The sequence below is a fragment of the Malus sylvestris genome, chromosome 8 (genome assembly GCF_916048215.2).
Source record: "Malus sylvestris chromosome 8, drMalSylv7.2, whole genome shotgun sequence".
NCBI lineage: Eukaryota > Viridiplantae > Streptophyta > Magnoliopsida > Rosales > Rosaceae > Malus > Malus sylvestris.
The window spans coordinates 19,892,350-19,903,635 of NC_062267.1; the positions used below are offsets into that span (position 1 = coordinate 19,892,350).

At 38.1% G+C, this 11,286-nt stretch overlaps 2 protein-coding genes across 6 annotated transcripts; one reads left to right on the plus strand and one right to left on the minus strand.

Annotated features, from left to right (window-relative positions):
- Window positions 1-240: 240 nt before the first annotated feature.
- On the plus strand, window positions 241-6,347 carry LOC126633513 (pentatricopeptide repeat-containing protein At4g08210). 5 transcript variants are annotated; one of them, XM_050304123.1, is made up of 5 exons: window positions 241-2,746; window positions 2,974-3,030; window positions 3,486-3,583; window positions 4,364-4,507; window positions 6,082-6,347. In XM_050304123.1, the coding sequence occupies exon 1, from the start codon at window positions 464-466 to the stop codon at window positions 2,543-2,545; it is 2,082 nt and encodes a 693-aa protein (XP_050160080.1). In that variant the 5' UTR covers window positions 241-463; the 3' UTR covers window positions 2,546-2,746; window positions 2,974-3,030; window positions 3,486-3,583; window positions 4,364-4,507; window positions 6,082-6,347. The 5 variants fall into 5 exon arrangements, with proteins under 5 accessions (XP_050160080.1, XP_050160081.1, XP_050160082.1 ...); XM_050304124.1 differs by lacking the exon at window positions 6,082-6,347 and adding an exon at window positions 5,549-5,994; XM_050304125.1 differs by lacking the exon at window positions 6,082-6,347 and adding an exon at window positions 5,552-5,994.
- A 1,110-nt stretch (window positions 6,348-7,457) lies between these two features.
- On the minus strand, window positions 7,458-9,365 carry LOC126633515 (uncharacterized). Its single transcript, XM_050304127.1, has 2 exons — window positions 8,491-9,365; window positions 7,458-8,198 (listed from the first exon to the last, which is right to left on the minus strand). The coding sequence occupies exons 1-2, from the start codon at window positions 9,194-9,196 to the stop codon at window positions 7,558-7,560; spliced, it is 1,347 nt and encodes a 448-aa protein (XP_050160084.1). The 5' UTR covers window positions 9,197-9,365; the 3' UTR covers window positions 7,458-7,557.
- Between the last annotated feature and the right edge of the window lie 1,921 nt (window positions 9,366-11,286).

Sequence of the window (11,286 nt, forward strand, 5' to 3'; positions counted from 1 at the left end):
GTCTGCCCTTCCTATTCCATATCCTTCTCATGCCCTCCTATATTCTGTGGTCATGGTTAAGCCACGTCAATATTTTATATTGATTTTTTTATATAAATAATAAGACAAAAAGTAATGAGAATGTAAAATATTAACGTGGTTTAATCGTGACCACAAAAATATAAGAGCATGTGAAGGGTATGAGATGGGAGGACAGACAATCCAAGTCCTTAAAAATAAAAAAACAAAAATTATTATATCTTAAAAGTAAAAATGGACAGTTGTGTCAGAGTTCCGTGCAAGCCTTTGAAAGCCCGTCGGCGGTGGTGTGGTGTGTACTTAAATACGACCACGTGTTAGAGTCCCATGTAATGCCAATGCACCGGGCCCATAAGAACAAACAAGCGGGGCCCAGTTTCTCGGTAGGTCTCACCCGTGTTTGTATTAACGCGGCAAAACCCACGAGCTCGCATTCAATTCACCCATGGAATTCGCGTATCTGAACCGAATAGCTACCGCTCTCCGCCACTGTGGCGGCCGATCTCAGGTCAATCACGGCAGAGCATTTCACTCCCAACTAATCAAGCTCGGCGCTTTGAATGACGTTTTTCTCGCTAACAATCTGATGTCTTTGTACGTCGCGTTTCCTTGTTTGAGTGACGCGCGGAAGGTGTTTGATGGAATGCCTGACAGGAACGTTGTGACATGGACGACAATGGTTTGTGGATATACTAATTGCGGAAAACCTGATAAGGCAGTGGGATTGTACAAGCGGATGTTGGAGTCTGAATCGGAGACGCCGAACGGGTTCATGTACTCTGCGGTGCTAAAAGCTTGTGGTTTGGTGGGTGACCTGAGAACGGGTAAATTGATTCATGAGAGGATATGTAGTGAGAGGTTGGAGTTTGACACTGTTTTGATGAATACCCTTTTGGACATGTACTTCAAATGTGGGAGTTTTCGTGATGCTAGGAGAGTTTTCGATGACTTGTCGAGCAAAAACACGACTACGTGGAACACTATGGTTTCGGGGTATACTAAGGCTGGTTTGGTGGATGAGGCAGTGTGTTTGTTTCATCAAATGCAAGAGCCGAATGTTATATCTTGGAATAGCATTATTGCTGGTTTGGCGGATAATGGAAGTCCGCGCGCATTTGAATTCGTGTGTATAATGCACCGAGAAGGCCTCAAGTTAGATGGATTTACTTTCCCGTGCGCGCTTAAAACCTGTGGTCGACATGGTTTGTTAGCTTCTGGGAAACAACTCCACTGTTATGTTATAAAATCAGGTTTTGAATCAGGCATTTTTACTGTGTCAGCTTTGGTTGATATGTACTCGAATGGCAATGAATTGACTGAAGCTGTAAAACTGTTTGATCAGCGTTCAAGGTGCTATGCTTCCATTTCTGATAGTTTGGCACTTTGGAATTCTATGCTTTCAGGATACGTCATTAACGAATGCAATAGTGCAGCTTTGGATTTAGTTTTGAAAATCCATTGCTCAGGTACTTGCATGGATTCCTACACTTTCAGTGGCGCTTTAAAAGCTTGTGTCAACTTACGCAACTTGCGACTCGGGCATCAAGTGCATGGCTTGGTTGTAACCGCAGGGTATGAGTTAGATCATATTGTTGGAAGCATTCTTACAGACCTGCATGCAAGACTGGGGAATATTAATAATGCATTGGGATTGTTTCAAAGGCTTCCAAAGAAAGATGCCGTAGCTTGGACTGGTTTGATCATAGGGTGTGCAACAACGGGACAAAGCTGGCTAGCCTTTTCACTGTTTCGGGATATGGTGTATTTCGGTCTCGAAGTAGATCAATTTGTCCTTTCATTTATTCTGAAAGTTTGCTCCAGTTTAACATCTCTTCGAAGCGGAAAACAAGTTCATGCTTTCTCTGTTAAGAGTGGATATGAGTCTGAGGAAGTTGTAGTGACATCCCTGCTCGATATGTACTCAAAATGTGGTGAAATTAACAATGCATTAGCTCTGTTTGATTCTGTGGAAGAAAGAGACACCGTGTGTTGGACGGGGATAATTGTGGGGTGTGGGCAAAATGGAAGGGCAGAGGAAGCAATCAAATTTTTTAATGAGATGACAGAATCAGGATTGAAGCCAAACGAAATTACGTATTTAGGTGTTCTTTCTGCCTGTAGGCATGCTGGACTTGTAGAAGGGGCACGGAACATATTTAATTCCATGAAAATTTTACACGGTCTGGAACCTCGTTTAGAGCATTATTATTGCATGGTTGACATTCTAGGTCAAGCTGGATGTTTTAAAGAGGCAGAGCAGTTGATTGCTAAGATGCCATTTGAGCCTGACCCAATCATATGGAGATCATTGCTCGTGGCCTGTGGAACTCATAAAAATACTGAACTTGTTAATGTTATTGCCGATCAGATTCTCACAACCTTACCAGAAGACCCTTCCACGTATGTGACGCTTTCGAATGTTTATGCAGAACTAGGAATGTGGGATGATCTAAGCAAAGTTAGAATTGCCATCAAGAAAGTGGGTGCTAAAGAAGCAGGAAAGAGTTGGATTGAGATTTCAACTTAAAAATTGCTGCATTACTAAATGCATGGGTCAGAAACAATAGTTTCTGATGAAATACATAGCAAGTACCATCCGAGCTTTGAACCTCTGACGTTAAGTCCTTGCATGAGCTCAATGAATGAATCATTTTACTGAAGACCTGGCAAGGATCTTAGAAAGCGATGGCCCTTGGTGGCGAGTCGAAAAAGATGTAACTATATTATGGTGTGTACAATCACCGTTTTTCTCCCCTTTAAATTTAAGCGCACAACTCAATCTAATTTTTTTCTTATCTTCCTTGAGGTTGAAATTTGGATCGAGTCAAGCCATCCAATTTGATTTTTCGTCTAAAAAGAAACAAAGAAATATTTACTTATGCAGCTCAAATTTGCTTCAATTAACACCTGTCATATTGTCTTCTTATTCATTGTAGTTTTCCCGTCTGCGTGCAGGTTTTTGTTGGAGCTATGTGCATCATCTAAAATGCATGGTTTCTCGGAAAGATCTGGGTACCTGATTCTTCTATCTGGTCTTATGTATAGTTAGTTTTCTTGTCCAGTCATTGTTATCCCGTCTCTTCAACCAAATGACAGATCCTCCCAGAAATTTCCCACGTCTCTTTTTCTGCTTTCTGATAGATTAACAGCTTCTTCAATACGAAGAAAGCTGGCATCTTCTTTATGGTACTGTAAATATGCTGTGTTTTACTTCATCCCAATTATTAAAAGAGAAAATAAATCTTATCTAGTGACTAGCGATGGATACATGAATGAGCCATCAAGTTTCAACCCTTGCTTTGTCATAATATGCTGTAAATGACGTGCGTCGTCTGGAATCTGTATGCTAGTCTTTCTCGATTATTCATAACTAGGTGGATGTTAGATTATTTGTATGTCTGTGTGCTGGCACAAACTTGATGGTTGAACTAATTTCTCACCTTCATTGTTCTGTTGCCTTTCGTCAGGACGCTTTATAGGTTCAATGGGAGGAGGAGAAAACTCACTTGGGAGTTGGTTCGTTAACGTTGAAGAGAAAGGGTGCCTCCACCGGTTGAGTATGAAGGTTAGCCATCTTTTTTCCCTCAAGCAATATTAGTAGTGCTTTCATTTACCTACAAGCCTTTTGCCACGGTATTTTATTTATTTTTCTGATCACTTCTAAACTGAGAGAATGTAAACCGAGAGGCCTGAAGTAATCTATGTCGATACGTTTACCCCTTTATGACAGAAGGGTAAAAAAAGAAGCCATTAGAGCGGATCAGTTGTCAATTTTGCCTTTATTCTTGCATGTGCCAATTGCTGTTATCCTTCTGTGAGTAAAGAAGGATTTGCACATGGAAAGGCAGCCTCATGAGTCATTGCAGCCTTTAACTACAAGTTATGGCTCTCATCCAAAATCCAGGAAGCTCCGTCTCTCCGTCAGATTAAAAGATAAGATGGTCCAACCTGCTAATTAAACCCGGTCAGCTGGTCCAACCCATATGAGCCTGACCCAACACAATTCAGCAACAAAGCCTGACCCAACAGACTTAATTATTTAGTATATATTAGTAGTAAGTTAATAACCCCTGTATGAATTCTTTTCTTCGTTCACCCCCAAGTTATTTTTCACTTATCTTCCTGTCTCTAATTTGGAATTTGTTGATGAATGCCCAAACAGAATACATAGGTACATATAGGAAGTTGCGGGGAGTAATTTTGTGACTGGGCCGACTGAAAATTTGGCTTGAAATGTCGGAAAACTCGCGGTCACTAAGGACGTTCTAGGATGTAAATAGAACAGAATGTACGATAACTGTAACGTTCCCTTATTATTTATTCATCTTTATATATTTTTTTACAGTGAGGCCTTCCACCTTCAGTGATGAGTGAGTGTTGGATGCAGAGACAGACGGGTCTTTGCTTTGTAAGGCGTCAACCGTGCAGGTGCAGCCCCGTAAAGTATTAAAGTGGGAGTGAGCGAGCTTCTCTTTCCCTTCCTCCTCAGGTCAGGCATGCCCTTGGTTTATTCTTTCTTTTCTGTTTTCACTGTTATCAATGAACATAAAGTAACTGCAGAAAGCTTCACAGAATATTACCTGTAAAAAATTTACACTATCATTTTGTGCCCGTCACTTTTTGGCGCCAAAATTGACTCATTCCAAGTGGTAAATAAGAGTAACACCATGAAATGGCATGTCAATCCTATCATGTTCCTCATTGACTTACTCATATACTTACATGGAATGTGAGTTGGAATTATCTATTCTTTTGTTTTTCCGCATTTACTAAAACATTGGGTATTATAATTGTTCAAATTTCTGGCTTCTCGTGTTTACTAACACATAAAATCAAGCAATTTGTTGGTTTCACATTAAAATCCGTAATCCAATACCAGAAAATCAGGAATAAAAGTCAACTAGATGGGACTACTTGATCCATACTCATTTCTTCATTACCCTCCTTGATTTAACCTTCAGTTTTAACTTCATCTTTTAACTGTGGGTACGTAGAGTTGTGTTATTATTTTCTTCTTTCTCTGGCACGATAAACAAAACAAAAACAATATGAAAAAGACCTAAATGTTATAAATAAACTAAAACTATACAAATTGACAAAAATAAAAAAATGAGAGGAGGACAAAATTGAGCCATGCCGTTTGCTTACATAAATATTAATATTTGTTACAACCTTCTAATCAAACACCAAGAAAACTCCAAATCATAAGACAATGAGTACAAAACAAGAGTCAATAATTAGTAAAACAAGGGCAAGGACCACATACCAAGAACCCCATACCCATCCTTCATCCTTAAATCCAAGACCACAAGACATGATGGAAATATGACACAATTAGCAAGAGATAATGCCATTGAGTTGATATTTTGAATTGGATTCCTGGGGCTAGCGGATGTGTAATGTTATATTGTGCCAAAATATATCCTAAATGTTTTTAACTACTTGAGTTACAAACTTCTTGCATATTTAACTTTAACGTATAGCGTGTTTCCTTCTAACGTCTAAGAAATTTTCGTTTTATTAAAAAAAGAAGATAAAAGCTCAACTTCTCATGCGGTTGGAAGTATTGATTCATGTGCACCCGAGGGCTTGTATTCGATTCCTCTTTCCCAAATGTTTGCATAGGAGCTGCCTAATATTTTCTTACAGTAATTGCGTGTTAAGATATATAATTTCACTGTAATATTTGAGTGTTTTAATGTGAGAGGCAATGTGTTTGATGAAAATGTAAATGGAGTTTTCCTTTGTAGGAGTGAGTCTTCTTACATGCCCCCTTACCATAAAATGTAGGTGATAATCTTGTGCACAAAATATCTCATTCAAATAATGTTAGAGACAATGTTTTGTTGAATTATTTTTGGGCTACAAAATTGTTTGCACTTGTAATACCTCGTGTGTTGGCACATCACATGAACATTGTGAGGAATTTGTCTTGAGTGACGTGTTATGTTCAACATTGTGAGGAATTTGTCTTGAGCGACATGTGTTATGTTCCTTTGATTTTGTTTGTTCAGGCCCTTCAAGGAAGGGATTTTTTTTTTTTTTTTTTTTTTTGTTAAATAGGGCTCAGAAGTGGGATCTACTTCATATCGAACTTCAACTATCCAAACTATCGTAATATTATACTGTGGGTAGCGTGAAAGACAATAAGTTGTACAGAAACTTTGGGTGTCGTAGTATTGTACTGGAATTGAACGGCTCGACGGGAAGAAATTACAACACATCGTAATCGAACATCTTTACACAGGTTTTTCTCTTATGTTAAAGGCTAGGGATTATTGTAATGTATTTTCTGACTTATAGTTTCTTAAGGAACCTATATTTTACTCCCTCGCATTTACACATAAAAATGAAGATTAAAAGAAAAGAAAAGGTCAGTAGGATTAAGATAATACAAATTCCAAAATCCAATTTTTCACTTAATGTCGTCTAGTCATTAATACATACACATACAATTGCACAATTTCCTATGAAAACCAAAATTAATATAAACCATGAGTCCTTTGTGATTTAGCATCTGACCGTCTGGCACCAAACAATTCTATTGTTCCTCGTCCACCCAACATCAATGATCTGACACAACTCACCAAGTTTATGTGCATGCACATCCTTCTAACTTCTCAGTTCATAAAACCAGTGAGTCATTCACTACCCACAAAACAATAAGGGGAAATGAGCAAGATTCTCTTTCCTTCTATTTTTTTTCTCTTCTTTATTCTTCTTTTATTTGAACGGTCACGGTTAAGTCACGTAAACATTTTGTGTTAATTTTTTAATAGTTAAAAGAAGACAAAAAACAATATGTGAGAGGACGGAAGGAAAAGTGAGAGAATTTTACTCCAAAGAGAAATGCTAAGGAAACTCTCTTAAAGTGAGACTTTTATGGATTATTTGTCATCTCATAGGTTAATGTTAATTTTTTTGCCAATATTATAATACCAAAAACATGAGATACCAAAAAGTCCAACTTTTGAGAGAATCTCCTTAACAACAATAAATTTTTGAAAATAATTGAATTATTTTTCAGTGTGGACAATGTAACATACGATTAGTGCTATTTTAACACCTCATAGTGTGAGTACAATGATATTCATATTTCTCGCAAATACATCAAAATATAATGATGTCACATAAATAAACAATAGTGTGTAAAAGAAGAAAAAAATATATGCAAAAATCATTTCTCTTGGTCAAACTGAATCAAAGAGATTAAGGGCGGTTTGAGAATTTTCATTCCAAGAATCATTTCCTTTTCTCAAACATAATGCATAATCCTTGTTGAATAAATAAAAGACAAAGTATCATAAGTGCTTTTGTTAGAAGCACTGAACTATTTCTCAAAGATTCAAGTTCCCTTGAAGAAGCATGTATCGAAATCTTAAACTCTTATGCTCATAAGTACTTTTGTTTGTAAGTGATTTTTTACTTTTTTCATCAAATATCGTCAAAAACGCTTTTAATTATTTGAAAGTGAAAACTACAATTTCTAATCACCTTAGAGATATACAACATGAGTGTACCAAAAACTGATTGAAACTTTTAATAACCTCCATATATGACAACAAAACAAGGCAAAATAGCCTTGGGATTGAACACATACAACTCATCCAAATTAGAGTATACTCCCACAGCTCCAGCCACAGAGTCATACTCTTCCTTACCAACATTTCCATTTCCAACACTACCCTCCAAGTTCTTCTTCACCCTCCCTGCAATCACACGGCACACCAGCATTGCCCTCTTGTCACCCTCCTCCGCCGCCACCACCGCCTTATCATGAGCTCTGCCGCTTGTCGCGGTCGTCAAGATCCCCTGCTCCGTCAGCTCCCCAGAGAACTTGTTGAAGCCGTTTTTTATAATGCTGCAGACATTGCAGTGTGGGATTGAGTTGCAGAGGTTGGAGGAGCCGTTGAGGCCGAGGGAGCAGGCAAATGTGGTGCAGTGGAAACGGAGGAGCTCGTTGCCGTCGGCGATGCAGCGGGGGTGTTTCTTGGGGAGCTTGGTGGCTTTTGCTTTGATGGAGTCTCTGTACTCTTCGAATTTGGTGATGGTTTTTTGGGTGTTGTGGACTTTAAGGATGCGGTCGATTTTGCAGATTGGGGTCTGTTTTTTCAGCCAGCTTGATTGGAATATGATCTCCACTATGTTCTTGCTTGTGTCTTCAGGACCAAGTTCTGAAACTGTTGGATTTCGTGATACAAAATTAGAAAAAAAGATTGAAACTTTGAATATGATTAAGTGCGTGTTTGAGAATGCTTCTAAAAAGAGTAAAAACGCTTCTGGAAGGGATAAAAGTGCTTTTGGATCGTAGAAGTGCTTCTTTGAGAAGTACCGACTAAGTGCTTCTTCAAGAAGCATTTGGATTTTTAAAAACAATCTAAAAGTGTTTCTAACAAAAGCGCTTCTGAACAGAAGTGCTTCCTAAAAAAGCATTCCCAAACAGGCACCAAGTGTTGAGAATTGCGAGGGTACCTGCATGTCTAACAGCCTGATGAAGCTCCAAGTTCTCAGCTTTCATGAAAATCTCACCACATTCAGGGCAAGAACAAATGCTGCCCCTCAGAGAAGGGTCTCTGGCAAAACCAAGAACAGGATCAACCACCATCCTGCACTCATAGCAGCCTGAAAATCGCCGAAAAGGCATTGCTCTAAACGACCCACCACCACCAGCAGAAGAGTTATTATTAGAGGAAGAAGAAACTGCAGAAAACGAAGAAGAAGATGTCGAAACAACCCCGTTGATTTCGTGGAGTGGAGCTTTCATGGATCTGCTTGAAGCCTCATTGCTGTTGCTTGAAGAACCCATTGAAGAAGAAGCCCTTTTCTTGTGGACTTCTGGAGATGCTAACAGTTCCGGCCTCTGCATTATTTTTGTGTTGTTGCACAACGAGCCGGAACATCTCATTTTCTTACATTTCTTTGCAGTATTGTTAGCTTCCTCCATGGCTTGTTGCTCATTAGGTTGCTTTTGTGGTAGCTGAACTGGTTGGAGGTGTTTGCAGGTCAGTAAGCCTCTCACAACTGACCAGTAAGGCGGCTTCTCCGCCGGCTTCTCCTCTGCCTTTCGGGGCTTCGGGTTCTTGTTCTCATGGTGCTTCTGGAGCTTTTGGTGCGTTTGCTTGGTGGGTTTTCTTTGGGTTTTGGGTTTATGAGAGCTAGCCATGGCTGAGGAAGACATGGAAATTTTGATGTTTTTGAGCAGAAAAAAATGGTGGGTTTATGTATTTGGTTTCATAATTGCAGAAGATGGGGTGCTCTGAGAGACATGAGGGGAGGCAGGTGAGAGGGGGTGTGTGGGGTTGCAGAGGAGCTCCCTTTGGCTTTTGCTTTTGTACAAAGTGATTTCTGGATTAGGGTTCTGCGGGGGCTTTTCTTGTGTGTACAAACTACAAAATATTGATTTGTAAATAGTTAAGGGATTGGTGATGTGTGCAAAGTGTAAGATATTATTATTTGTTAATGGTGTGGCAGTGATGCTTGGGTGGCAAGAGAAGACAGGACTCTGGGTTATTTAATATATTATGTGTCTAGTAAATTAGTCACCAAAAAGAAAACATGTTGAAGATTCAAAACTTCAGATTGTACAACAAAAATACAGCCACTTAGTATTACGTTCTAATGATGTTCTTCTTTACTTATAAGTGAGAGGTCTTAGATTTGATTATCGCCAAAGGCGAATTTGAACTACATTATTGCTAGACCATAGTGAGGCTAAGCCAATCTCATTCCCCTTAGTGTAGATAATATCGTTTATTTAAAAAAATAACAACAAAAATATGTCACACTATATACCAAAACATTGCCTCACAACAAATTAACCCTTATTTTTTAAGGAAAACTAATGAAAATTATTTGAAAACTTTGAGTTTTAACGATAAGGACAAAATAAAGGGTAAAGTGAATAGTATCATGATTGACTTTTTAGTGTAAAAATGTGGTTTTTCGTTAAAATGAACAGTACCGAGAGTTTTTAGTTAAAGTTCCCTTTTTTATGCAAGCGAACACAAGATCTCAACTGCATATAATACTTTTAATCGTTTGAGTTACAAGTTATTTACAACAATAGCAGTTAAACAACAAATGAGCAATGTAAAACTACAGAATTATCATAATTATGTAAAACTATTAAACTAATGAGTTTTACATGAATTGTGTCCTCGCTCATCCATGACAAAAGTGTATTTATCACAAATCTCTACGTGATGAAAAAGATAGATAAATTTCTTATCATCGTGTATACTCATATGGATCAGGATAAGTATTAGTACACGTTCTTTAACGAATGATATTGTATTGATACTACCTATGAGGAAAGAGATTTAAACTCATGCGCGTAGGAAAAATGATATCTACTCTAATTAATGTAGTTACGACTACGTCTGCAGTAGTAGTACAATTATAATATATTTGGAAGCAAAGGACCCAACAAGGGGAGAAATTTTTCAATATGACTGGTACATGAGATGATACACCACGTGTCACTATATAAATAATGGGATATGTGTGTTAAAAAGTTAATAACTTAAAAAATAAAATTTCTCACCACTTATATAAAAACACATGATATATCTTCTTCTGTATTCCGATCACAATAAAAATTTTCTCCAACAGGGCTAGTTTACAGGAACCCAACATTAATTTATGGCAAGGCAGAGGTGAGCACAAAAACTAGAAACTAGGCTTGGTACTTGGAACCATCCGAAGCCCAAGGCAAGACTTTTTGGGCTAAGCACAGCGCACAATAAGGTAAAATCTTTAACACACTAATTAGACAATAATGGTTCAAATTTTATGGGGAAAAGCTGCTTCATTTTTAATTTGATTCCTTTTGCTCTCAAAATCATGCAAATCCCATATGCCATTCGATTAAAGTTGTCTACTTTAATAACAAAAAATTTGAAAAAGTTAATTATTCTCACCTTAATAGTACCAATATCCACTAACTGCTGTTTCCAGATGCGGTTGTCAGTTGACATCTCTTCTAATTCGTCGATATGAGAAGCAAATTGTTGTGTGGAGGAATCAATATCTTGACATAAGCCAAGAGGCAAATCTTGTGCCACTCCACCTGGTTGTAGGAAATTGGCATGCATCCTGACTCCGGAGACTCATTCATGGAATTCCAATAATTTCTCCCGCTCATCAAAAGCCCATAGAAATTAATTTGGACACTTAATATCACAATTTAGTGATATTTCTTTATTTGTAAATAAGAGATTTTATATTCGCCCTCTATAAATAAGAAATACGACATCAAATTATTATGAC

Bases quoted from the DNA above. Each gene is read 5' to 3' on its own strand.
- LOC126633515 (XM_050304127.1), bottom strand. From the start codon at position 9,196: ATGTCTTCCTCAGCCATGGCTAGCTCTCATAAACCCAAAACCCAAAGA. The intron at 8,199-8,490 runs GTACCCTCGCAA...GAAATCCAACAG, and splicing joins TCAGGCTGTTAGACATGCAG to TTTCAGAACTTGGTCCTGAA.
- LOC126633513 (XM_050304123.1), top strand. From the start codon at position 464: ATGGAATTCGCGTATCTGAACCGAATAGCTACCGCTCTCCGCCACTGT.